Source organism: Poecilia formosa, unplaced genomic scaffold, assembly GCF_000485575.1.
Source record: "Poecilia formosa unplaced genomic scaffold, Poecilia_formosa-5.1.2 Scaffold8, whole genome shotgun sequence".
Taxonomy (NCBI): domain Eukaryota; kingdom Metazoa; phylum Chordata; class Actinopteri; order Cyprinodontiformes; family Poeciliidae; genus Poecilia; species Poecilia formosa.
The window spans coordinates 4,687,318-4,712,226 of NW_006799947.1; the positions used below are offsets into that span (position 1 = coordinate 4,687,318).

The window sequence follows — 24,909 nt, forward strand, 5'->3', positions numbered from 1 at the left end:
TGTGTGTGTGTGTGTGTGTGTGTGTGTGTGCGACAGGAGTCTGACAGTAGACAGACAGTTTCACTAACTGCTTCACAAGCTGCCCCTCCCTCCCCCCACATTGCCATCGCCTGGATGTTGGCACTAGGTACCCACAACGGAGACGGATTGCACTCTCCATCTTCCAGCTCGCTGCAGGAGCCTCAAACGCTTTATCACCAAATCGTGTGTTTACGCTTCTAGAAAGGTGAAGGGTTTAGGCGTAGCATGTCAGAGTCGGCGTGTAATGGCATTGATGCTTTTCAAATTGCTAGCAGAAGTTGGATGCGGTGAGCTTGTTTAAGATCTCGCGTGTTTGTTTTTCTAATTTTGCTGCGAGAATGCAAACACGCTCACGCTGTTTATCTCGCTGCTTCCACCTTGTTAACATTCTGCTAGACCTCGAAAGAGTCAAATATTGATGGTTTTATCCAGCAGCGTAGACGTTTTTTTGGTAAATAAAGGCGAGCCCAGGAAGAGCAGGGGGCCGGGGGGGAATGTGGAAATGCGCATTATCCCGAGGCTCAGCCCTGCCCAGGTCAGCCTTTTAATGAGGAAGCTGACAGCATATTCCCTAAGGCCAGGCGCAGCTACTGTAGTAATAGCCCCTCGCTGATGACAGATTCATGCGCTCACCTTGTTTGATGTGGTTCTCTCCTTCTGCTTCACCCTCTGCTTCTTTGTTTTGGGATACTTTTATTTTTTTCACCAAAATCACGCTAAGGAACAGCTACCGAGCAATTAAGGCGCTCTGCCCAGTTTTACTGATTCATAATGTGACTGGTATACCTTCAGGTGTCCCTGATGACTGTTCAGTCATGTCTGCTCCTAATATTGCATGTCTTAATATGCTGTCAAAGTAGCAATTGCTCAATTAGTGTCTAGATAACAGGGATGAGTCAGTTTTTTGTTGCAACAGTGTTTGATTGTGAACACCTTGACAGTTCAAATCTGTTCTGATGGAACGTAGCACCAAAGTGTAGGCTTATGCTTCTGGGTATATTTTTCATGCTTCTGTCGAAATATTTACAGTTATTTTCAACATCAACAACTTAATGATGTTAAATTGTTGGAGGGTAAAATATCTCATGGAATGGGAGCAGCCCAACATTCCCACCGCTATGTTCGACTTTCTTAAGATTTTAGTGTAAACAGGTGCTCCTAACTATTATCCTGTAACAATTGGGATTTTGGATCTTATATCTCTCAGAGATGAAAACATATCTGAACAGATCATAGCATGTCATCACCGTGTCTATAACGTTTTTAAATCGATTCAATTTATGGGGAAGACAGACTGCCAGGCAGGAAGTTGGGAATCGAGAGTTAGAGGTCAGGATTGAAGTAGAACCGTTAAAGTACCAAAAGCCAGACTGATCAGGAGGAGGATGTTGGTAGGAATCCCATCTGGATGTCTTTCTGTAGCCGTCAAACACCCAATCCTTGTGTTTGGACAGGGTCTGCTTCCAGCCGCCACGTCAATGTTTAACGTGAACGCTTACAACACCCAAGCGTTGAGCTGCAGAGGTGACATGTGGCCTCCAGACTCTTTCGGCCTCCAACCTCCGACGCCCCTGCAGTTCTCCTGGAAACGGTGTGTCCCACGGCATGAGCTGACATGTTTGGCTGTCTCTCCTGTGAACATGGCAGCACGCCCCCCCCCCCCCCCCCCCCTCCCTCGCCGCCTCCCTCTTCCCCAAGCCTCCTCCACCACACCCGCTTATTCGTGAAGACATCCCGTCTGTCTCGAATGGTAACTCAGAACTGGTGAGACAACAGACCCTAAAGTTGTTGTTTTTTTTTTGGTGACCTTTTAAAGGTATTTTTACAGCCCTATATCTAGCTCCTATTGAAAAGTCTGTCAAAGAGGGGAAATGTTTTTTTTTGTTTGAAGCGGGAAACAGCTAATCCTGTTTGAATAGGCCACCCTCTAGTGTTTAAAGTTATCATAACTAGTTGAGGTGGTTTGAGAGACATCTTTACACACACAATGGTGGATTAACCATTCTTTATTTAGCGCCACAAAACAACTAGAACCACGCAACTTTCCACCCTACAATTGCCTGAATCAAATCAAGACTTTCTAACTTTAAACCAGAATTGGTTTTATAATGTTGCAAATAATTTCTGTTTGCAAGTATGTGTCATTCTTGTACGACCAAATTTTTTTTTTAGATGCACTTCTTTTGTTTCCATATAGTGCCTTGAGAAAGTGTTTATACTGCTATATTTATTTCACATTTCATCAAATTGTAACCACAAACATCAAGTTTTATTTGATTACCATGCGACAGAACACAAAAAAATATGCATGTTTTTTTTTTTTTGTTTTTTTTTTTAAATGAGCACAAGAAAATTTGAAAGTTGTGGGGCAAATGTCCAATGCTACAATTGCAGCATTGTTGGACTAGTGTCGGTCTAGGTTTGTTGTCTCCTTTGCTCTCAATAAGGCTGACAAGAAGCAGAGTTGGAAAAGAGAAGCACTTTCTTCCAAAGAAAACTTCTATGCTGGAATCAAACTTATCAAAACCCTGTGAGAGAACATGTTACCTTCTAAAGGAACCAAACTGAAGCTCCTGGACCGCAATACCAAAAGACGCTTTAAACAGCCCATCATCAAGAAGACCACAAATGGAAGTAGCAACAAATGCTGTTTGGTTACTTTTCCTCCCTGGAACTGTGGGATTCATGTGTGTGCATCAAAACTGAAAATAAAAACAGGAATTGTATTTATTTAGCTGCATAAAAGTAAGTAAAATCATACACCTAAATCGAGACAAGAATAGCTTTCCTACAGAGTTCAGATCAAAATCTGACCAAAAATCTCTGCGGTCACCTGAAGAGGGCTGTGAACAGGAGAAATCCTGCACTTTAATTTTTAAATATGTCACATTTAGATGACATGCAGATTCGGAATATGTTGCCAATCCAGAATAGACGCTCTAATAAACTCCAACCAGAGAAGGCTGAATGCGCCTTCATGTCTGAAGCATTTAAAATGCATGCAGCTAGAACAAATGTGCTGACGAATAAATGTAAAAGGGGAAAGTTTTAATTCTCCCTCCTGTGTGTGTTTGGATTGGTCCATATCCAGGGCTGGATCTTTAACAGCTGTATTGGACAATCCCAGCTCCAACTCTCCAACCAGCTGTTGACAGCATTATTGTAGTCAGGTCCCTGAATGGATAAGGTCAGTTTAGTAAAAATATCATTCAGTGTGGGATGTCTGAAGACTGAGTAAGTCTTTTCACCTGCTCGGCTCACCACGGCATTTGGAATCGGAGGACGTCTTCGCAGTCCTTCATTTGTCTCGCTAAACAAAGAAAACATTGGAGAGAGTTATTGCTGGGAATGGATCAGAGTCATGCAATCTTGAGTTTTTGCAATGCATACCTTTCGCCAAATAAGTCACACAACATTAATAAGCTATCAGCATGTGAATGCACATGGTTTGTCTCAGCAAACTTTGTTTTTTCTAGCTCACACTATTCCTGGTTGCAGAATATGAAAATTGAAAGTTTTTTTTTTTCTCAAATCCACACATTTCATGTCTAAAAAGAGGAGTTTGAGTGAGGCAGAAGGGAAAAGCAAGGAAGACGGTGTTTGGTCAGGCGAAAGAGTAATGGAGCTTGACTATAAACCTAGTGCTTGTACATAAATTGACATGTGCAATTAGGGAGATGTACACAGTCCCCCTGGTCTGTTTAAGATCTGGAATAGTTTCCTAACAGTTTCAAGATGCCCTGTTTTGGCTTCAGTTTCAAATCTAAATCAGGTTTGACCTTTGTGAATAATAGTGCTGGTGAAGTTCCGTCTGTTCTCTTTGGCCAGCGTCCAACTCTGCGCTGCATGTGACGCCGGACCCAGAACACAGTTTCTGGCATTACCGAAATCTTGATGGAGCAGGAAAACGAAATTCTGACCTTAACTTGAGTCCTGAGTGCTCCGCTTCACAAGGTGTTCATAAATAGATTTAGTTTTCTGTTTATGTGGTTCTCGCGGATGCAAAGGGCACTAAAACTGTTAGAGCTGAGGGTTTGATTCAGTCTGGAACCTCTCAAAGTCAAAGGCTTAAAAAAAAAAAAAAAACTCTTTTTCTTTATCCCCCTTTTTTATCCAAGTTTGTGGCTGAAGCTTTTTATAAAACCCACTCCTTTCTTTCTTTCTTTTTTTTGCGCCTCCTCAAGCTTTAATGGCACTGGTTACTAAAAAAGTTGTAGAGTGAACCGAGAAAGAAGTATCTCATGGGTTAAAGACAGCTGCCAACATCTGTGACTGTGGTTAGCTTTTAATTGTGAGGCCCAGCAAGTGAGCGAGCAGCATGGTGTGGAACGGTGGGGGCTGCATATTTTAGTCGAGTGTTCACAGAGCGGCTTTCTGGACGGACCATGTGGACTCAATGATGGCGTCCAGGGGCGTGCTTCTGCTTCTATGAAATATTAAATTTGCTTGGACCCTGTGTGTGTGGGTGTGCATGTGTGTGTGTGGAGAGACCACCTGCAAGCGAGCGTGGCGTGCAGCGAGCCCGGTGATCACATATCCCCCAGCAACGTGCATGCACAAATATCCAGTTGTGTGCAAGAGGGAGAAACAAACTCGCCCAAATCCCCCCATCGCTTGATGGTGTTGTAGTGCCTGCACATGCTTACGCTAATGGATGGAAACACATGCAACCAAAAACAATGTGAACATGGTATTAATCAGACTGAGGAATGGTGGAAAAAAAAAAGAAAAAAGTTGTTTTTCCAACTGCAACAAATGGAAGTGCTCCCAATGTGGAAGTATGAGAAGTATTTTAAGAGCCTGTTTTGTTTATTTATGATTCCTCTTCAACTTCGGATTTCTGCTCGGATATGCGGAACAGCGGCAAAAAGCAGTGAACTTCTACTGATAAAAAAAAAGAAGAAAACAAACACCATTACTTGGCGTGTTCGCAATCCGAAAAAGAAACCAAAGCCTCCTTCGACGGGCGCTTGTCAGCCATTGTCCCCTGCAGGGCCTCGGCCATTTGCGCATCGATCAGTACGTTCTCAGTTTTTCCTCTTTCTCTACTGAGATGTCCCAGCTGGTCCAGATGCGTAGCTGTTTGGCTGCAGTGCTGAACAAAAAAACATGAAAAAGAAAAACAGATAGTGCATGCATTTTCAACATGAACGATGGGAGTCCTTTTAAAAATTAGCTTTATTTGAAAGATTACATTCCTAATCTTTTGACATTTAAAGTGACCACCACAGGTATGCAAATGGTTTTTGGAGAATTTGCTGCAGAAAATATTAATTCCCCAATCTTTGTTTACAGGTAAAATACACTGGGAAGCAGGTCAGAGAGGGGAGAATGGATCCTTAGTGAGGAAAACTTGTAGCATTTTGTTATTCCAAGCGTGTTTGACAGGTTTTCTAGTTCAAAGGCAGTTTACTTTTTAACTAGATTAACTAAGGTATCATCAAAGTCTGGTTTGGGTCTTGTTGGTTTGTGGTTAAAAGATTTCTTCAACCTTCAGGTCTGCCAGCCGCTAGGGAAACGTATATCCATGTAATAACAGTGAAGAATTTAATTTTCACATAGGGCCGTATTGGTTTTGGTAGCTTTTTTGATTATTTAGTGAAAGTATCCTGGGAGCATGCTGCTGAATATTATATAAATTCTAATGATAATAAAATACTTCCTTTTAGGTGGCATGATTGAGTAGTTAATAATGTTGGTATTTTTGGGTGTAATAATCGTATCTAACCAAGCTGAAATTGTAATTCCCTTTGATTACGAGATAAGCACAGTTGTTGATCAGTTGGCCAAGAATTACTTTTTGGTTGATTTTCAATTCAATTCACTTTATTTATGTAGTGCCTACAACAATTGTCTTTAGGCACTTTACAAAAACGCCATTTCAGTTTAATCACATTCCATTTGATCATATCAAATAGTACATTAATTCAATACTCAAGTTAGTTTAAACTGTGTGGACGCGTGTTGACAGTAGACAATCACTTGTGTTTTTTTTTTTGTTGACTTCACTGCAATCCATCGTGCATGCGTGTAGCGACAGTGGAGAGGAAAAACTTACCTTTCGCAGGAAGGAAGAAACCTCCAGCAAAATCTGGATCTGTATGAGCGGCCATCTTCCATGACCAAATGGGGATTTAAGAAAACATAGCAGAAAAACAGAAGCACTGATATAGGAGTGCTTTCTATGTTAGTGAAAAGTTAAAAGAAGGAGAGGGGGCCGCTTAGTTGTTGGCAGCCAATTCCCTGCTGTAGGAAGGTGCTACAGCCTCTCGTATGGAGAGAAAAAAAAAAAAAAACTAAGAAGGGATAAATAACAAATAATGCAAATTGGAGAGTAGAAGAAGAAGAAAGCGATTCGTAAAATATTCTCTGTTTTGCTTATATATTTTATGCCAGCTTGCATTTGTTCTAAGGGGTTGCTGTTGTATCGTTGTAAAGTTTATCGTTCTGAAAGCTTTCAATGAAGATACCGATTTATTAAATTAAGCTATTTCGAGGGGGGATGGGTTTAAAAAAAAAGAACCAGTTGTGGACAAAACTCCTTTGTTTTCTGTCATCTCCAGAGTAGGTGATCTTTTCCTCAGCTGTGGATCATCGACGCCTTAGACACTACTGCCATCTTGTGGTCAGTTTTCGTCAGCAAAAGTTTAAAGTTGACAGATTTGAAAATGTCATTGATTGAATCATATCCCCCTTCGCAACAAAGCAGCAGTATGAGTGCATGTCAGTGTCAAACAAAATGGACTTAAGGAATACTAAAAAGAAATAATAAATTATCATCTTTACAGTTATTAGGATGCTGCTCAGGAGTGATGTTTGCTTTCAGTTCCCTTGAAAGTTACATTTCTGATGAGCCTGTTTGATAATTACAGTGGTGTTCTTCTTTGACCAGTTGAACTTAATACTTTTACCTCTGTCTGTTGTAACTTTTGGGATAATCTTGATGTTTTTATTTTGTTTCATTGCTTTTCATCCAGGAGTTTCACTATTATGGCATATCAGTTAAGATTTAGTGATCAGGTTTTTCTCACGTGTAGATGCTCAGAGGTGCGTTAACAATGAGACTCTTTAATATAATTACATTAAATCTACATGAGCTTCAAATAACCAGAAAAATATTCATTAACCATGATAGTAAAACAAAAATAAACACATAATGTAAAAATCAAATAACTTTGAATCCAAACTACTGATTAAGATGAAGTCGATAAATAACTTAAATTATAAAAAGTCAACTAAAAGCCAAATAAAAAAAGAAGCCTAAAGTTCATTATTCATGTCAGGTTTTATTGTAGCACTTTTCATGCATGTTGAAATAAGCAACAAGCTACATTTTGTGAAATACCATCAAAATCATAATAATCATCATCAAACATACATCAAATCGCATACAGTAATATGTTCTAGTTACTATTAACCAAAGTCAACTCTAATCAAATGGGTTTTTAGCCTTGAGCCAAAGGTACTAAGTGCTTCAACAGTTTTGTAGTTTTTTGGACATTTTTTCCAAGTTTGTTGTACAAAGAAAAAACAAAAAAAAACAAACATGAATGCCTCTTTTCTGTCTGGTTTTTACTCTGGGGATGCAAACAAGAACCAGAAGACCAGAATGGCCTGGAAGGTTAGTATGACAATTCATTATTAATATATTTTGATCCTAAGCCATTCAGTGATTTTTTTTTTAACTAATAGATGCATTTTAAAGTCTGTTCTCTGAACTGCAGGCAGCCAGTGTAAGGACTTAAACTCGGACGATACGCTCTGTTTTCCACGTTTTAGGCTTTTCCGACCCACGCTAATCGAGTCACTGGATTATCTTCCTTGTGTAAATATTGAATATCTCTGATTTAAAATGGTGCGGTATTATGTAAAATTGACTTTTTGAGTTTTACAACATGTTATGATTCATAACTCAAAAAAGTCGACCATAACCTATGATGTCATACCCTCTTCAAAAACACACCTGGAGTGCCGGTTTGGTTCTTTCATGCATAACTGGGAAATCCTTGAATCTTCTGTAGCAGTCACTTGAGGGTACCTAAACACTTGCTTTAAAGCACTAGTTAAACTGGTTGACTTTTAGGTTTCACTAGTCAACAAGTGAGCAAATTTAAGGATTACATATAAGCTAGTAGACAGAATTTGAATCAAACAGTTAATGTTTATAGTGCTAACTATAACACAGCAGTCAAAATATTTGACCTGGCCATCAACTAGAGTAGAAAAAGGCATAGGCTACAAGTTGTGACTTTGGAGCTACTAATGCTGAATTTTGGCTATCGACTAGAAATAGCAAACAGCCACTGGCATACCAAGTATATTGACTAAGGGCAAGCTATAGCTAATGGGCCATGGGGAACAGGGTCGTCAATAGCTTTCAGACACAAGGTGGCAGTAGAGGCATCCCTACGATTTTCACTGTCTGCTCTAAAAACTGCAACGCACTTTCCTAAAAGTACAGCAATGAGCAGACTAAAGGGCAATTTTGAAAATGCGCATGTCAGTAATGCTCTTTATGTCACAACCGTAACCTGAGTATGTCTGAGCAACGAGGGAAAGAAAATTAAAAAAAAATTCCTCCATAAGCTTTTACGACATTTAACAGGTTGCAAAGGCAGCCTGTGATGTGTGTGTGCTTGATTTGTGCATGCACACTGAACAGCTGAATATAGACATTGATTTGCCCTTGAAGCATATATTTGTGAATGAATCCGTCTCCTGCTCATTTGGATGAATGTCACGCATCACCTAACGGGCAAATCAGCGTGTTTTTGTCATTCAAAAGGGGATGGGGAGGTAAGACTTTCATTTTGTTGCCTTGGAGACTACAAATCAATTGCACGTTGCAGCTTCTTGCCTTCCATTCCCAATGAGCAGGCTGTGTCACTGCTTACGTCATCAGGGCCGAGGGCGGGGACCTGAGGATTGGAGGGGGGGAAGGGGGGTGAGTCACAAGCGCTCTGATTGGCCGACGCTGTTAATGAGCTGCCATTGAGGATTTTGGGGCTTGTGGGGAGGGGAGGTGTGTCTCCGGCTGACCGAGCGCACCGCCTCTCGGATAAATACTGAACACAGCTGGTTTCTCCGATCAGACGCATCAATTGACGGAACCGTGGTCGTTGTTCAGGCCGTCCGACTCGCTGCACAGTTACTTTCGCTTTTTTGTTCTTTTTTTTTTTTGCCGGAGAGTCATTTTTTGAGTCATTTACTCAAAAAAGTAAAAATAGTTTGGAGAGAATTAATCAGATTTCACTGAACCGACAGCAGGTGTGAATTCATGTCTGTATTTTCACCGCAGATATACTGGTAAGTACTCGCACCTCTTCTAATGGCACCTGTTTGTCTCGCTCGTCTGGGCTTTTTTTTATTATAATTTTTTTATGCCACTCTGTAGTTCTTGTATTTGAATAAGTGAAACTACTCGGATATGAAACATTGCACTGGTCGGGGGAAACGACGAAAGAGGTGCTTGAGGTTGACTTTGTTTGGTGATTTCCCTCTGAATCCGCCACCTTTGTTGCTCTACACCCACTCTTGTTTCCTTTGAGATTTTCTGCGGGGTGTTGCCCCTGAACTTGGAAAATTTCAGGGCAACACGGATCAAGGTGTAAACAAATTAAAGTATTACACTCCCCCCCACACACACACACACACAACGCCTCAACCATCCTCTAAACTTTTCAGCTATTTGCCAGCTTGATTAAAGTCGATCCCATAGGTGCCTTTTCAGAGACGTCACATTCGTTTAGTTTTTGACATTTCGTTGTATTTTGTGCACAAAAGTTCACCTTGCCTTTCCTGTTTCGCCCTTTGTCTTCAAGTAGCTGCAGGTGCATTGAAATCCGGAGGCAGAGTGTTCATTAACACCATTTTTTGTTGCAGGAAAGTTGATTTCTGTGCTCTTGAACATCCCTCCCCCCCTCCTGTCAGGAGGATGTGCAAGTTGCTTTGAAATCATTTTGCAAGCACCATTAAAACCTCAGTAGGCTTCTGCCTGTCTCTATCAGGAAGTCGAGAATCTAGCTCTTTACTGTAACCACACTCACTCTTTTTTTCCAATCTTTGCTTGCTTGCACTTGGCACATGCTTGTCTTGTCATTTTATCTCTGTGAAAGCTCCATTCCCCAATAGCAGGAGCATTTAATCTGAGTAGCATACCTGGGATGTTTGGGTGGTTTACTTGAGTTCTGGTTGCCTAGCCTGAACACGTTTTCTGGGTAGATGGGAAGATTTTTTTCTCAATAGTTTGGTCTAACCCCCAAATTCATGATTGACACAAGGCAACATGTTTCTGACGAATGTCCGATCCTCTCTGTTTTAAAACAGTGGAAAACGTGGTGGTTGAAGAAAAGGGTGAGGGTCTCTCCCAGCTGTACCTGCCAAGCAATGAAACGTTGTCAGTGTAAAGTACAATGCGGCCCTGGAATGTCAGCAGCTTTGCCCATGCTGCCACACAAGTCAAGATTTATAATCATAGTAGCGAGAACCACCGGGTGGCTGAGGAGGAAACGATGTCAGCGATGCAGGATTCAAATTCCTCACTTGTAGGGAGATTGGTGCTGAGACTGCTCGGGGGACGAGCTCCATTACAAACAAACAAGGTGCCACAGAGCCGCCTGGGTCTTGTTTTTTACTCAAGATGTTGGAGGAAAACTGTGATTAGGACATGAGGAGTATTTCAAAAAGTATGACCAAAATAGACGGTCTGTGAAAGGTTTCAAGAGTTGTTTCGGGAATGGGATTACAATGCGACATGTGTCCACTCACTTCCTCCTCATTTTTATGTTATTTATTTTTCTAACTTTGAAAAAATGCTTAAAATTTTAGATGATCTGGAAAATTAAAGTTTTTTTTTTGTTTTTTTTTACATATTTTAGCTCAGTTTTACTACAGTGACATCCCAAAATTCAGAACATTATCAGCCAAGAGCTGTTTTTATGGACAAAGGGCATAAAATGTAGAATAATGCAGTCATTGGATGAATATCCCCTCTTTACTGTTTAACTTTTTGCGTCCGATAGGATGCAACCACAAGACTGAACATGTACTCAGTGGAGGCCAGCAGGATCGATTGAATCAAAATGCAAAGACTTACTGCCATCTACCCCACCAGCCTGTTAAGCAGATCCAGTGGATAGTGGGATCTGTGTCAGAGGCCTTTTCAAATTCGCTGTGATACAGACTGCTACGAGAGATCTTTGCTGCCATCACTATGTACAATAAAGAATTTGAATTGAGTTACAACATTTAATTTCCCTTTGGGGTCAATAAAGCATCTTTGAATTTGAATTCAAATGTGGTTCTACAATATAGAACAACATGTGGTGTAGTTTGTTGCTGAACTGCATTTAACTGCCTGCTGAGGACGCTGACGGCTCCTAATGTGTTCTCGTATTTAGTGTCCCTCTTTGGGACACGTCCTTCGTTTCTTGATGCTTGAAACGACACGACAGCATTTTGTTTCTTCCCAGGTCGACTCTTCGCTCGTGCACTCCCACTTCTTCCTCATTGTGCCCCCTTTATGTTTTATTGGCCGATGTTCTGTTATTCTTAGCCGAGCAGGATGTTTATACAATCCAAGACCAGAAATATGACTGGCAAGGCCGGAGTGTTTATCTTTCTTTCTCTTCTCTCCCTCCCTTCCCCTCTCGTCGTTGTCTCCTCAGGTCCTTGCTGTCAGTGTTCATCCCTTTGTCCTCCTCCCTTGCATGTCCGTCACTTGGGGACCAATTTGAATTCAAAGACATCTACAATTCACCCCCACACCCCTCCCCCAACTTCATAAGTCTACAAAGCTGCGGTCTTTTATTTTTGGATATCCTTCTATTGTTTCAGCCTGTTGATCTGGCCTGTGCTGAAACAATTACTTGCAGAAAATCAGTCGGAAGCATTTTTTGCTTTTAGCATTTCCCAGCCGCATTGCAACCTGTTGTAGAAAAAAAAAAAAGATGGAAAAACTGAACCTGCCTTTGCTTCAGGGTTTATTGATCTCCTGAAATTGAGTGAATCATGTCACATGATTCACCCTGATCTGGATGACGGTGTGTTAATTTATGCTCTTGATTACTGACTGCACCACAGAATATAAGTTTGATTTGTACTGAAGAAAATAAACTTGATGGGTGACTGACAGATTTATACATAAAATTAACTCAATTATACACAAACCGATTCTGCTAAGTTCTTTAAAATAAAAAAAAGATGTAATGAGGATTTTAATTTGGCTAAAGAGAAATCTAGAATCGTACACCAACTAAAGCAAGCCTACACAATCATAGTATTGAGCTATATTTGCTAATGGCACTTAAGGTTTGCACAACACTGAGTTGCGTATGCAAACAAGCACAGATAGCCAGTTTGGAGTGAAACTGACAGATGAATCCAGAATCCATCTCCCCTGTCAGTCCTTAGCACTTCTGTGGCCTCTGACACAGAAGTGTCCTGGGCAAAGAGCCATATTTCCAATGTCAAAAACACTTTTAAAGGAGCTGCTCATAAATGATATAGCTACAGCATAACTTCACTCGGTAGTTATGGCTGGAACTAGACATGCATGGCTTTCTCGTTTGTCGCTTGAGGTGAAAGACACTCGCCACGTCAACTCTTTAAAAAAAAATAATAAAAGCTAATGTTTCTACAGAGCAAGTCTTCCTGCATTCGACAGTTGTCAGACAGTAGTCGAAGTGCATTCCTAGTCGACGACTCTACAAAAGTTTGGTTTTGGTGTTATTCTTCCAGAGGTGTGTGCAATATTTTTCAGTATTTGTTTATATTTAACCATGTATGCAGAGAGTATGCTTCTATAAACGAACATACTTTCACGCTCCACCTGATGCTCTTCCTGTTTGGGAAGTACCACTCCTGCTCAATATGACCTTTTGTAAAAAAAAAAAAAATTGGAGCAGGACGCGCTCCCTAAAGACGGCTTGCCTCCATAGGCGTGTGAATAAGCCGTTGGTCACAGCAACACCTTATTTATGACCTGTACGAAATTATGCGTCAGAAGGTTACTTCCTAGGCACAACTTGTTAATTGACATCAGTATGAAAACGTTTTTTTTTGTTTTGTTTTTTCTTTTTACTGGAGCTTCATTTTATTTTTGTTTTATCGAAAACTTTACAAAACTTGTCTCCAACTTTGAGTCACAAGTAAAGCGAGTAAAGCTCAGATATTGCACAAACGTATTTTAGGTTTTAAAATTTTATCTTCACCAGTTTCGATATTGTAAAAAAAAAAAAAATTAGGTCAAGTCAAGCCCACGCATCCTGTACCAAAGAAGTCCCCTGAAATACTATTATGTTTGCATACATGCAAGCATCTTGTCAGGTTCCATTTACTTTGGCCCAAGTAGCCTTAGACACACAAACCACAACCCTGTGGCCACTGACTGACCACCAGGCTTTAAATAGAGACCGTGAGAAGGCCACTCAGCATCTTGTCTCAGGGCTCAAGTCTGGTCTTAAAGTATCTTTTTTTTTCTACTTTTATCATAAAACACTAGAAAGCTCTAGGCATGAGTTTTAGGAAAAAAAACAAAAAAAACTGTATTTTGAAATAGAAAGTTTGTCCAAGCCTTGAGCGCATGAGGTTCCTCCTAATTCAAACACCGCAGCACGCCCCCAGCACACTCTCACAATGACTGTTCCAAGTCGCAAGAGCAAGAGCACGTCTTTCTGTATTTAGAAACGGCTACCTTTTGCATATGGCATGACGAGCGCTGCAGCTTTGCAGTGCATTAGAACAGCCAATCAGGGGCTGGATGTCTTGGTGTGTTGTGGTCAAGTTGCGCAGAGAATAAACAAAACGGTAGAAGCATACACAGGGAAGTGAATGCACTTAAAGGTTTGGGCCCAATTATTTTATGGCATTATGTGTAAGCCCAATTTTTTAGTTTTATTTTTTTTTTTATTTATCTTTCTATGACTCAGAACAAAATTGAAACTTCAGCATTGAAAGCTGTTAATGTGTATTCTGCCTCTGTGTCTGGTTGACAGTCGGATAACTCCCGAGTCTTTTCATCTCTTTCGCACAAACGTACACTCACTAAATCTCATTTTTCGCCCCCTGCAGCCCAGTGTTTGTGCCCGTCCCAGATATGACTGAGGTGATGATGAGCAACACCCCCATGGAGGACATGAGGCTCAGCCCAAGCAAGGACAGACTCTCCTTCCAGGTAATACTCACACATGCAAACCAGACGGCACTTCCTCCCTAAATGCCTCTCCTATGCGTTTTGAGCTTGAAATAAATTCCAGTTTGAATTCATCCAGTCATTATCATGAGCAGGATTGACATTAGAAATGCCGAGAGAGCAACAACTGAATTGTGATTTATCACCAGAGAGAATATGTGTCAAGGTTTATGAAATGTTTGTTTTGTTTTTTTTTTTTTAATCATTTGTATTATGTGCATTAGTTTACACAAAATGGCATAAAGGAGGACAGACTGGCAACAGTCACAACAGTAGGAATATCTTCTTTATTTTGGTTATTTGTTTGCATTTTTGTTTTGGTCTGGGGAGGGAAAGCAGACATAACATTAGTCACAAATTGAATCCTGCAGAGAAAATGGAAAAACGCCAGAGGTCCGCTCATAATGGAAGCAGCCATCAGGTGGTCCTGACAAGCTGCTACCTGTGTCTTTGTCTTGCTGTCTGCTCGATGGGGTCGTCTAATGACCAATGCTAATTTTAGCCGATACAGGTCTCTCTTCTCTCTAGTCATGATCAGTGACTATTTGCATGAGGAGCAGAGCAAGCGCGACACAATCTGGGCAAATGCTTTAAAATTTGAGCTTTTACTAATTTAAAACTAAGGGAGTTGACATTTCAAACTGGCTTTAGCTTGTAACGCTACTCGCGCCAATCGTGTCTAGAAGTAATTCATGTAAATGACAAACGCTTCATGCATATGCATGAGCTTTACTCAAATATTTAGCCTTCTGTTACCTGCTGAATTCACTACAACCTTTTACGAGTTTGAAATATTCCTAAGGCAAATACTATTTGACCTCAGGTGGCAAAACGGCTCACTTTTGTAACCCAAAAGTTGCATAGAATATGACCGTACGTGACGCCTGTCAGGTACAATTTTCTGTTGCTGCGTGAAGGAGAACATTTCACGTATCTGAAGTAAATGGGTTTTCTTATGAGTAACTTCTTAAACATTTTATTTATATACTATCATCATGGTTTAAAATGGCTGCTTTGCTGCAGCAGCAACTTCTGCATGGAAGAGTGATTTTGTTGGCACAACCTAGTTTCCTTTGGGCATGGTGCTTTCATTGACTTCATAAAAATCAGATTTTTGTTTGTTTGGATTTTAAAAACAATCACTGATTTTATTTTATTTTTTTTTTTTTTTTAACTAAACGCCAAGCTGCTTAGTGTTTAAATGTTTAAATCTTGAAGACAAAGGAGAATGAAACGGTCACTTATTGAAACTTGTTTTAAGCAAGGCGTGGCAAGTACAGCGCATCAGTAGCAAAACTATTTATAAAGCTTTAAATGGTGAAAACCTCATACAAGCGTTACATTGCAGTGGCGCAGTAAAGTCATATTTAGTGCAAGTGCGTGGCTGGAGACAAGTTCCAGATTTTTGGAAAGGTGGCTGACATTTTAAGGAGATCGCACATGATAATTCAACATTTAGAGCTGTTGATTCAGACTTTTAAAAACTGTAAGCAGCTGCATGCTCAAGATGTGTGCAGAAAGGATGTAGACTGACCCAGAGGAAGAGCCTCGCTTCCTATGACTCTTTAGTTTACACCCCAGCTGTGAGTCTGAGCGGAACGGAAGGAGAAGAGGCCAGCAGAAAAGGAGCACCAGTTTGCCTCTTCTCTGCCTTCTCCAATGTGAATTTACCATCTCGGCCATTTGCCCAGTGTCTCAGGCTTTCCTTAGAGAAGCTCTCTTTAAAGCAGGCTTGGTTTCACTAGTCATTTCCTTAATCTGACAATGACTTGAATGACATGAGCATGATGATATTCCAGATGCTCTTGCACAAGTTTATTAAAGTCAGTGTCGCCCGTGGTCCTTCAAGAGGAAATTAAATTTGATGAAAATCGGCGCTGGAGTTATCCTCTCAAAAGGCAGCAGCATGATTCAGATGCCCCAGCTCCTTCCCTTGGAAAAGAAGCCGTCTTTTATGCGTTGGCTAACTCAACCAAAGGCAAAGTCAGTCACCGTCCCGACCGACTCTCTGCAGCTGACGCACATCAAGCGTCGACGATGCAGGACAAAAAAAAAAAAAAAAAGCAGATATTCCCTTAATTTACACATCGAGGCTCGACTCCATGTATAATTACAGCTTGCTGTGAACTTGTTTGGTAACCTAGAGTGCTGCTGATAAGAATATGCAGCCTTAAATTACCTGAGAAGAGCTAAATTGTTGAGCATATTTATAGCTTTCCGTTTGTTTTTGCTCCCAGTTTCTTAAGGAATTCAGGAAGAGTCGGACACAGCTGGATCTCTTTATCTCTTGTCTCACTCTGGCTCTCAGAATGCTTTCTTTCCACTCGGCTCTGTGCCCAGACAGCGACATTGTCCCCCTCCCCCCTAACCCCACTCCCAGCTCCCCCCTCTCATCTAACCCCTTTCCTCAAACTCAACCCCTGTGACTTGGAGTGAAATATGCAGGTCTAAAAATATTAATCTACTTTATCCAAACAGCAAAAAAAAAAAAGAAAGAAAACTGCTGTTCTTGGACCAGGAGTGGCAGGCCGTCCCCTCCCCAGAGCTATTTCTCCTGTTCCTGAGAAACTTGGAGGTTGAACAGAGGATTATATAGTCTGTCAAACCAATTCTTATGCACTTCATTTCAGCTTCAAGCTTTTCCATTTAGCTTACTAACTTTAGAAGATAGAAAGTCCTTCAGTTAAAAAAAAAAAATGTTTATTAAACTTCTGTTGAGATGCAACAATCAGATTTGTTACCAGCTTTCACTTTTTTCTTCCCGTCAAGAATCTTGCATGCTTTAATTTTATTCCCCCTTCTAATCGGAATGGTTTTGGTTCCGATTCCTTTTTGGGGCCAGTCGACTCTTTATGTATAACTCATTATGACCCTCTGATGAAAAGAGTGCCTGTGAGCGACCTTCTGCAAGTTGATGAGATTTACTGGAGTCGTAATCATTTCACGTACAGCAGATGGAGGTGAATATAGAAAATTTTGTTGAGTAGGTTCTAAATCTATAGTTTTCATGTAGGTTTTCCCTTGGAAAAGAAGACATCGGGTCATGTTGGCTGTCCATTCACAATGCTAATTCAGATTAATTGTAAGTGGCTCTGGTTCTAGTCTTCAAGCGTCCAATTCATACTGAAAATGGTTTCCTTCAGTAACCACTTAAGCACTGAATTATGTTTGCACCACCTGACCCTGGTAACACTTAATTATGGTGCATTTACTGGTTTTAAATAAAAATCTGATTTGAGTTTCCAGTCCAGCTAATTTCTCCATCTCTACTTTTTAGCCTTCATTGTCTTTGATGTAAAAAAAAAAAAAAAAAGACATTCTGTGTTGCACAAATGTACTCTGGGCTATTTACCAATGTGGAGACCTTTCACGCTGAGGTTGCATGGCACTGACTGACTTATTCATGCATGCAAAAACAAATTGCTCAAGTATGAGGAAAGCAAGATTACATTACCTTAAGGAATGTGGGATGAGCAAGAGCAGGTACAAATGTGTAATCGGTTCTCATCAGATGCTTAGTCAGCTCTCAGTTATTTAGCCCTCTACAGCTGCTAGTTTTGCCATGAAAGTGCTGATCGAAAATGCACACCGTCTCTTAAGCGACGGTCTTGTAGCTGAAGTAGAACCGACTCGTATTTCTAAATACCAGATGTAAACTCTGCGCAAACTCCCTCTGATAAGCGATTAATGCTCCCCGTCTTTCCTTCCCAGATATTTCCGGACCCCTCGGATTTCGACCGCTGCTGTAAGCTTAAAGATCGCCTCCCGTCCATCGTGGTCGAGCCAACGGAAGGAGAGGTGGAGAGCGGAGAGCTTCGCTGGCCTCCGGAGGAGTTTCTCGTCAGCGAGGAGGAAGAAGAGGACGAAGAGGAGCAAAACGACTGCGGCATGCAAAATGGACAGCCAGCACAGAATTCCCAGCACTAGAGGCTGGGCGGGTCAGCACCATGTTCACTTTGCTCTTTGGTTCTGAGGGACAGTATTTTTTTTCACACACACTGGTCACACTTCACTGGAGCACTCCAGCACATTCAACTGACACGCCCGGTGTCTCGTGATGCTATCCCTTTAGCCATGACAAACGCGCACATCCGTCAAAACTAAAACAAAAAAATAAAATGAGAAAAAAAAAAAAATCTCACTGCTTAGTACACAGAATAACCTTCATTCTGTGTGGAAATGTCACCAAAATGGTGGACAAAGTCTCCATCCCTCGCCTACTTCCTAGCGCGTCCATCAGCACGTGTCAAGTCGAAGCTGATGCCCTGCTCAAGAGCAGCAGCAGCAGCAGCAGCAGCAGCAGCTTAGTGCTTTGTGAAGAAGCCCTTCCTCTACAAGAGACCCTGCTGCTCTGACTCCCAAATGGCCGGCATCATGACCCCAGAGTCTTTATACCTGTGTGCAGAGCAATTGTGGTACCTGTGGGAAGTTATTGTACAGTGCACTGTTTTTATTATTATTATTATTATTATTGCTATGATATTATTGCCACTGCTGTCTATAGATCTGTGTCCTCGATGTGAATGTTGGTTGTCTTTGAGAAGTGGATATATTGTGAAAAAAAAAAAAGTTAGTTGGTTTGTTTTTTTTTTTTCTGCACAGGATTTACTTGTGTAAACTTATTTGTTGGCAAATGAAAGAAAATCGAAAGATGAAAGGTGTAACTGATTTGCTTTGCAGGCTTGATGTGCACTGAAACCAGAGTTATGCTATTAAATCTGTCATATTGGCCTCCAAGAAGCAAAGCTTGGATGACGAAGCAAAAAATGTTCATGGAGGAGTTTGATAGATCAATGTACAGAGCCAATGAAGGATGTGCAAATACATGTTCTTAGTAAGCCAAACAGATGCTTGGTGGTGTGATGACTTTACCATCTTTTCTAGTCTTCCTCTTTTTTAAAAGCAGCCATACTTTTTGATTCCATATGGTTCTGATTCACATCAAAATTTGGCAATACCTGAAGCAGTACTCTTCATTCACCGTTATGACTATTTACCAGAAGGTGTTTGGAAGTTTCTGTCTGTGTGTGTGTATGTGTGTGTGTGTGGCTCTATAATTTACAAATGACTTGTTTTCCAGGAGTCATAAGTTTGCAGTTCAAACAAGGTTAGAGGAAAAGATCTCTTTTTTTTTTGTGGAGAGTTTGATGTTACTGTTGTGGAAGCATGACTAATGTGCGTCTCTTCAATCTTTCTCATGTGAGTGGCATTAGGGCTGTATACAGAACATCTTTGTCATGTCACGTCTCCTACAGGTCCCCACGTTGTTTTTGTAAGCTCAGGGAGATTAGCCGCCATCTTATCCTTGGTGTTTTTCTTTTCTTTTTTTTTTTTTTTTCTTTTTGTATTTAGACCACTTTTCTCGTTAATTATTCTAGAGATTGTAAATAAAGAAATTGAATTTCCTATACACTTTTGAGTCGTCTTTGGTCTTTTTTCTGAAACTGGGTAATCCTCTGCATTCGAAGCAGTTTCCAGTAGTGCCGTGTAATTTTCCTCTTGTAAACCCCCACGCACTCAGCTTTACCCCCACTCACCTTACCTGCAATGGTTGGAGAAAAGCAGTCTTGCTTCCTGCTTGGCATCTTTCACGTCTCTCTCCCTCTATGAAAACAGATGCATCAAGTGTGTGTATATGTATGTGTGTGTGTATATATATAGAAGCGAGAGCAGCCACATGCTACTTCCTGTCTTCGGCTTGCGCACACAGTCTTTCTCCTACTTGCAGCAAAAACTCATTCCTGAACTCGGAACCGCTTTCAGTTTTACATTAAGCTCCGGTAGCTGTTTGACGAAGGGAAGCTTAAGCAGTCTGGGGGGGCGGGGGGGAACACTTTAAACCCTCTTGAAAGCTTTTGCAGGTACACTAAGATTAACAGTACTGGATACATCTCAAGAGGGGTTATCCTTGAAACAAATATGCATTGAGCTTGTGGAAGCAACAACTCTGGTCTGTCACAGGTGCATTGTGAAAGATTCAAATACAAGGATGCTAAAGTTCAACCTGTTACAGTTGAGGCCAGATGTTTCTGCTATGCATAAAGATGCATACGCTTTTTTTTTCTGTTCCCTGTTGGACACTTAATCTAACTAAATGGTTAATGTTTGAAGTCACTTAAGTTGATTGTTTCTTCTTGCTAAATTCCACAACATTGTAATCCATCTTCATATTCATTAGCTCAGGAGTACTGGGAAGTAAAAGTTAAGTATCTCAGAAAAAATGTTGCGTAAAAAACTGGCTAAAAAAGTTAGGATTCTGAAACTTCAGCAGACCGTTTCCTGAAAACTATCCTTTCCTCGGGGTAAGCCAGAAAATCTAAGACAAAAAAAAAGCTGGCTGTTTATTGTGAATCCATTGAAAATTTAAGTAGAAGGAAAAACTAAGGAGCAAAAAATAAATAAAAATGACAGCATCGAGAGGCTTGCGATTCAAGAGTCACAACACGAAGACACATTCAGGACAAATGGGCTACAAATGTTACATTCATTGTGTTAGCCCATTCCTGAAGGGTCTTAATTGGTTTTCCAGCAGGCCTTGGCAGCTGCCCACACTGTGAAAGGTATTAACGCCCCGGTTAATGACCTTGGTATTGATCGACCAGGAATCTCACCTGATCTTAAAAAATTCATGTAAAATCTACAGAGGATTTATCAGAAGGATGATAAGAGACACCAGCACCAACCAAGCAGACTTGTTGAAGGTCACTAGTAAAGCACACTGGGCTTCCTTAGCACCTAAGCAATGCCTATCCATGCTACAGCAGGCTGCAATGAAGCAAAAATAACCACAAACTGCGGAGTGCATATACTGCACAGTACATAAACCCACATTTCCGGACGCTTGTATTTCTGCATAAATTGATATTGTATGGTATAATAATGTAAGAAATTGAATCAATATCAATAAATACACCACTCACTGAATATAAATTACAAATTAAGTTTTTTAAACAGAATTATCTCAAATCCAATTAATTGCTGAGCACCAGCCAGAAAGAAATTTATGGAAATAACATTCTAATCAGTCAGTCAAGGAAACTAGTCAGGTGATTTACAAGGAGACATGTTGTAATAAGAACCGTCCTGGTCACTACTGATTATCTGGCACTTGTGGAAAAGTGTGTCAGAGTTGCCGTGGAAAGCTGCTAGGGGGCGAAACAGTGAGAACCATCTCTATGCTGCTTCCTTGTTCTTGGGGGGGGGGGACTGGGAATGGGAGAGTTATGAATATCAAGAAAAAGTAAAAAAGGAAAATGTTGAGCAACAATTTTGTGTGTCCGCCGTAAAGAAGCGACGTCTGGTTCAGGATGCTGTAATGAATAGCTTTTTGTGACTTCACTAATGAGTGTTGCTTGATCTCAGTGGAAAAAGTAATGAGATCATGGAAAAAAAAAAAAGAAATCACAAGAAGAGGTACAGTCCTTGGAGGCGCAGTCTGAACTTGCACCATGCTACGCAATGATGTGACGTCAGTGAGAGACCTCTGAACTTCACAGTGACTTTCAGATATTGCTGGAGACGGCAATATCCTTCAGTTTTAATAAAGAGAGGTCCTGTGCCTTAGAGGTTAAGAAGATATGAAAAGAGGCCCTCCAGTAATGGACTGCAGCCTTTTGATACTTTGAACAGCTCTTATCTTCACTATTGTTTCTTCATCCAGCTTACTAAGTTATAAAGATATCTCTGTAATTAAAGGGTTGCTTTTTTGCAGTTCTACAGAGAATTGAAATAGGGAAATTGGCCCGTCTTTTTTACAAATATTTTACATCTGAGAAGTTCAAGGTTTAAAAGAATCTTAGCTAGAACGCTTAAACGTGTAAACCTTAAACTTATGAAGGCTATTGTTTGTACAAGATTTTATTTCAGGGTGTTGAAAACAAAGACACGCCAGATTTCTTTGTTTTCTAGTCATCAAACTATGTAGTTTTTCCTTGACATTCCAGTTATGCTGCATTTTGTGCTGGTCTGTCACACAAAATCCTAGTAGAAAGACGTTGATGTTTGTGGTCATAAAGTGACAAAACGTAAAGAGGCTCCAGGGGAGATAACACCAACCTCAATTAAAAACAAAACAAAAAACATGATTTTCATCTTTTGTAAGCTGCATATGCTTCACTCCAGTGCTCTCTACTCAGTGGATATTTTGCATTCATTGAGCATGTATGCATTCTGAAGGCACGGGAATTTCCTATTGCAATTTCCATGCTCCTAATGTCCCCGCAAACGCTTCAGCCGCTGGTTCGAGGTGTGACCACACTTCTTGGCCGCAGCACAGCAACACGAGGGAGTGACAGAGAGAGTCTGACACACCGCTGTTGGCACGAGATGCAGTATCTTTAAAAGTGTGAGAGAGCTGCGCGGCCGGCTGGCTGTGTATAAAAACTGCTGTCCTCTGAGTGAAGTCACTGATAGCTCTTCTGGCTCATTCCCGGAATTCTTTCCAGTGGAAACAATCCCATTGCTGATCCGAGTGTGTCAGCCGTGTCTGACCCACCGGCCCCCAGAATTCTCCCTAACTCCCAGCTACGGTCCACATTAACACTTCCTAACAGTGACTTCTCCGTGCCTAAAACCGACACCTAACCCTTTCGTTTCCTTTCAGAGCGCCCCCCTCTGCACTTCTCCAGGAGAAAAAAATGTTTATCCTTTTTATTCTGCTTCCTCCCAACGTATCATTTTTGTTTCTCCGGTTTGCTTGTTTTCTTGTTCTTTCCATTTTTCAGCCCTCCATGACTTCCATCCCATTTTGTTGTTTCAGCAATTTTCCCATACTTACAACAGCAGTAGGAAAGTGCTTTGCATTCCCACACTGCAGGTTGTGTTTCACTGCAAACAGAGTCACTGTTCCAATAACCCTATTATTTCTGCGACCTTAAAGTGCGAGCCTCTTAGGTTTTATTCGGTACGTTGTGTGTGTTTGAACGGAGCTTGCATACAGATGCATTTGCTTGGATGTTTTATGCACAACCGCGTCTGGTGTTACGAGTGCCATGTGCGTAAGGGAAAGATTCTTTTCCCAGGGTTCCTCCAGTGTGAGAAGAGAGTAGAGCTCTCAGGACATGAGGACAAAACTTTTGATAGTTATTTTTAACCTGTTTGGATATGGCCAACCAAGCGTGGACACATATCTGGCACTGTCTACAAGGAAAGAGCTCAGAATAAGGTTCGCTTGGAGGCACAGGACAAAAATGGAGAAGCAGAAGGGAAGATGTTAAAGGGGGTCGAGTATCGGGGATATATGTGCCATCGCGGGCAAAAGTATTTATGCCCATTAAACCATAGTCAGCTTTTAAAGCTACAACCACAAATATTAATGTATTTAATCAAGATTTGATGCAAAGACCCACACAATGTATCACATGATTATGAGGTGGTAGTAAATTACATTGCGATTTTTGGCAATGCATGGTGAAACATGGCGCTGGCAGCGTCATGCTGAGAAGCTTGTCTTCAGTAGCAACAGGTAAGCTGATCAGAATTAACAGGAAGGTGGAGCTAAACATAGAGACTTCCCGAAAAAAAGAAAGACCTGTAAAACCTGAAACACTGTAGACATGGGAGGAGGTCCACCTAAAAATAGCCAAATATTGCAGTGCAATTATTGTTGGATTCACTCCTCCAAATCCACTAGGGGGCTCTATAGTTGTTTTGTGTTGATACGTGAATTAATATGTAGAAGAAGAAAACGAACGGCGGACCAGTAGTGTACTTATGCTGCCGTTAGTTTAAACTAAAAAGCCGAACCTGCCATAAAATCACATCTTACTAATGTTTATCAGTGTTGCCCAATGTGGTAAGTTATATTAATGCTGTAAAGCTGTATGAGATAAGTATTTATCTGTTCTAAGCGTGCGCTTGGTGAATTTGCCAGAGCTAATTAGCCAAATGCTAGCTGTTGTTTGCTGCACTACGATATATGAATGCTGACGTTTATCATACTACGAAGTGTTCTAAGAGTAAACTTTGCTTTATAACCGGCTAGTCGAGTCAAGCCAAGCTTCTAAATCTATGTTTAAGTTTGTGTTTTATTGAATATTGCAATGCTAAGTATTGACGTTTTGTTTGCCTTTTTTTTTTAAAGTTATTTACAGTTTAACCGGCATGTCCGTGTAAAAGCACTCGGTAATAAAATTAACTACAACAACGGCTACCTTATGTTCTTTGTAACAATTATCAAAGCATGCTGTTGGGCTAGAATGGCCTGTCAAAGACCAGGTGAGGATCCAAAGCTTGAAAAGATGGTAGTCACATGCGCTAAATAAGAAGAATGAGCAAAGATATTAGTTTCTAGATGTGCAAAGCTTAAGAAAAGGATTCCAGTAAAATGTGCTTGTGCAAAATATTGACACAGAAAATACAAAGTCATACCCTACTTTTCAGATTTAACGAGCATCTGTTAAATTTTGTGTTGGTCTATCACATAAAACCCAAGTGAAGTCGCTAATGTGGCGCCACGTGGAAAACCTCGAGCTATACGGTATCTCCTAATTTCGATAAGGCTCATATATCAAGGTAAAAGTGCAACTACAGTGAAAGTGAAACTTATGAATGTGTTGTCAGACTAATGCAATAAAAGTTAACTCATGTACTTTCCGGATGACACAGCAAGGAAAAAAGCATGATAAAAGGAGAAACAGCATGCCACCACAGTGAAGTGACCAAGAGACCGGTTTCGTTATGTGTTTTTCTTTTTTTCC

General features: G+C 40.8%; 1 protein-coding gene and 1 long non-coding RNA gene across 2 annotated transcripts; both read left to right on the plus strand.

The window, feature by feature from the left end:
- The first annotated feature begins 9,084 nt into the window (after positions 1-9,084).
- Positions 9,085-19,624, plus strand: lbh (LBH regulator of WNT signaling pathway). The gene is made up of 3 exons (XM_007576397.2): positions 9,085-9,327; positions 14,092-14,194; positions 17,924-19,624. The coding sequence occupies exons 1-3, from the start codon at positions 9,299-9,301 to the stop codon at positions 18,137-18,139; spliced, it is 348 nt and encodes a 115-aa protein (XP_007576459.1). The 5' UTR covers positions 9,085-9,298; the 3' UTR covers positions 18,140-19,624.
- LOC107833477 (uncharacterized) lies at positions 14,201-17,498 on the plus strand. The gene is made up of 2 exons (XR_001659221.1): positions 14,201-15,559; positions 15,626-17,498. It is a non-coding gene; the product is annotated as an uncharacterized LOC107833477 (long non-coding RNA).
- Positions 19,625-24,909: the final 5,285 nt, after the last annotated feature.

What these genes read in the sequence shown, in the direction of transcription:
- lbh (XM_007576397.2), top strand. Translation starts at nt 9,299, where the DNA reads ATGTCTGTATTTTCACCGCAGATATACTG. An exon ending in TTTTCACCGCAGATATACTG is followed by an intron (nt 9,328 to 14,091) that starts GTAAGTACTCGC and finishes CGCCCCCTGCAG; the next exon opens with CCCAGTGTTTGTGCCCGTCC. An exon ending in AGGACAGACTCTCCTTCCAG is followed by an intron (nt 14,195 to 17,923) that starts GTAATACTCACA and finishes TTTCCTTCCCAG; the next exon opens with ATATTTCCGGACCCCTCGGA.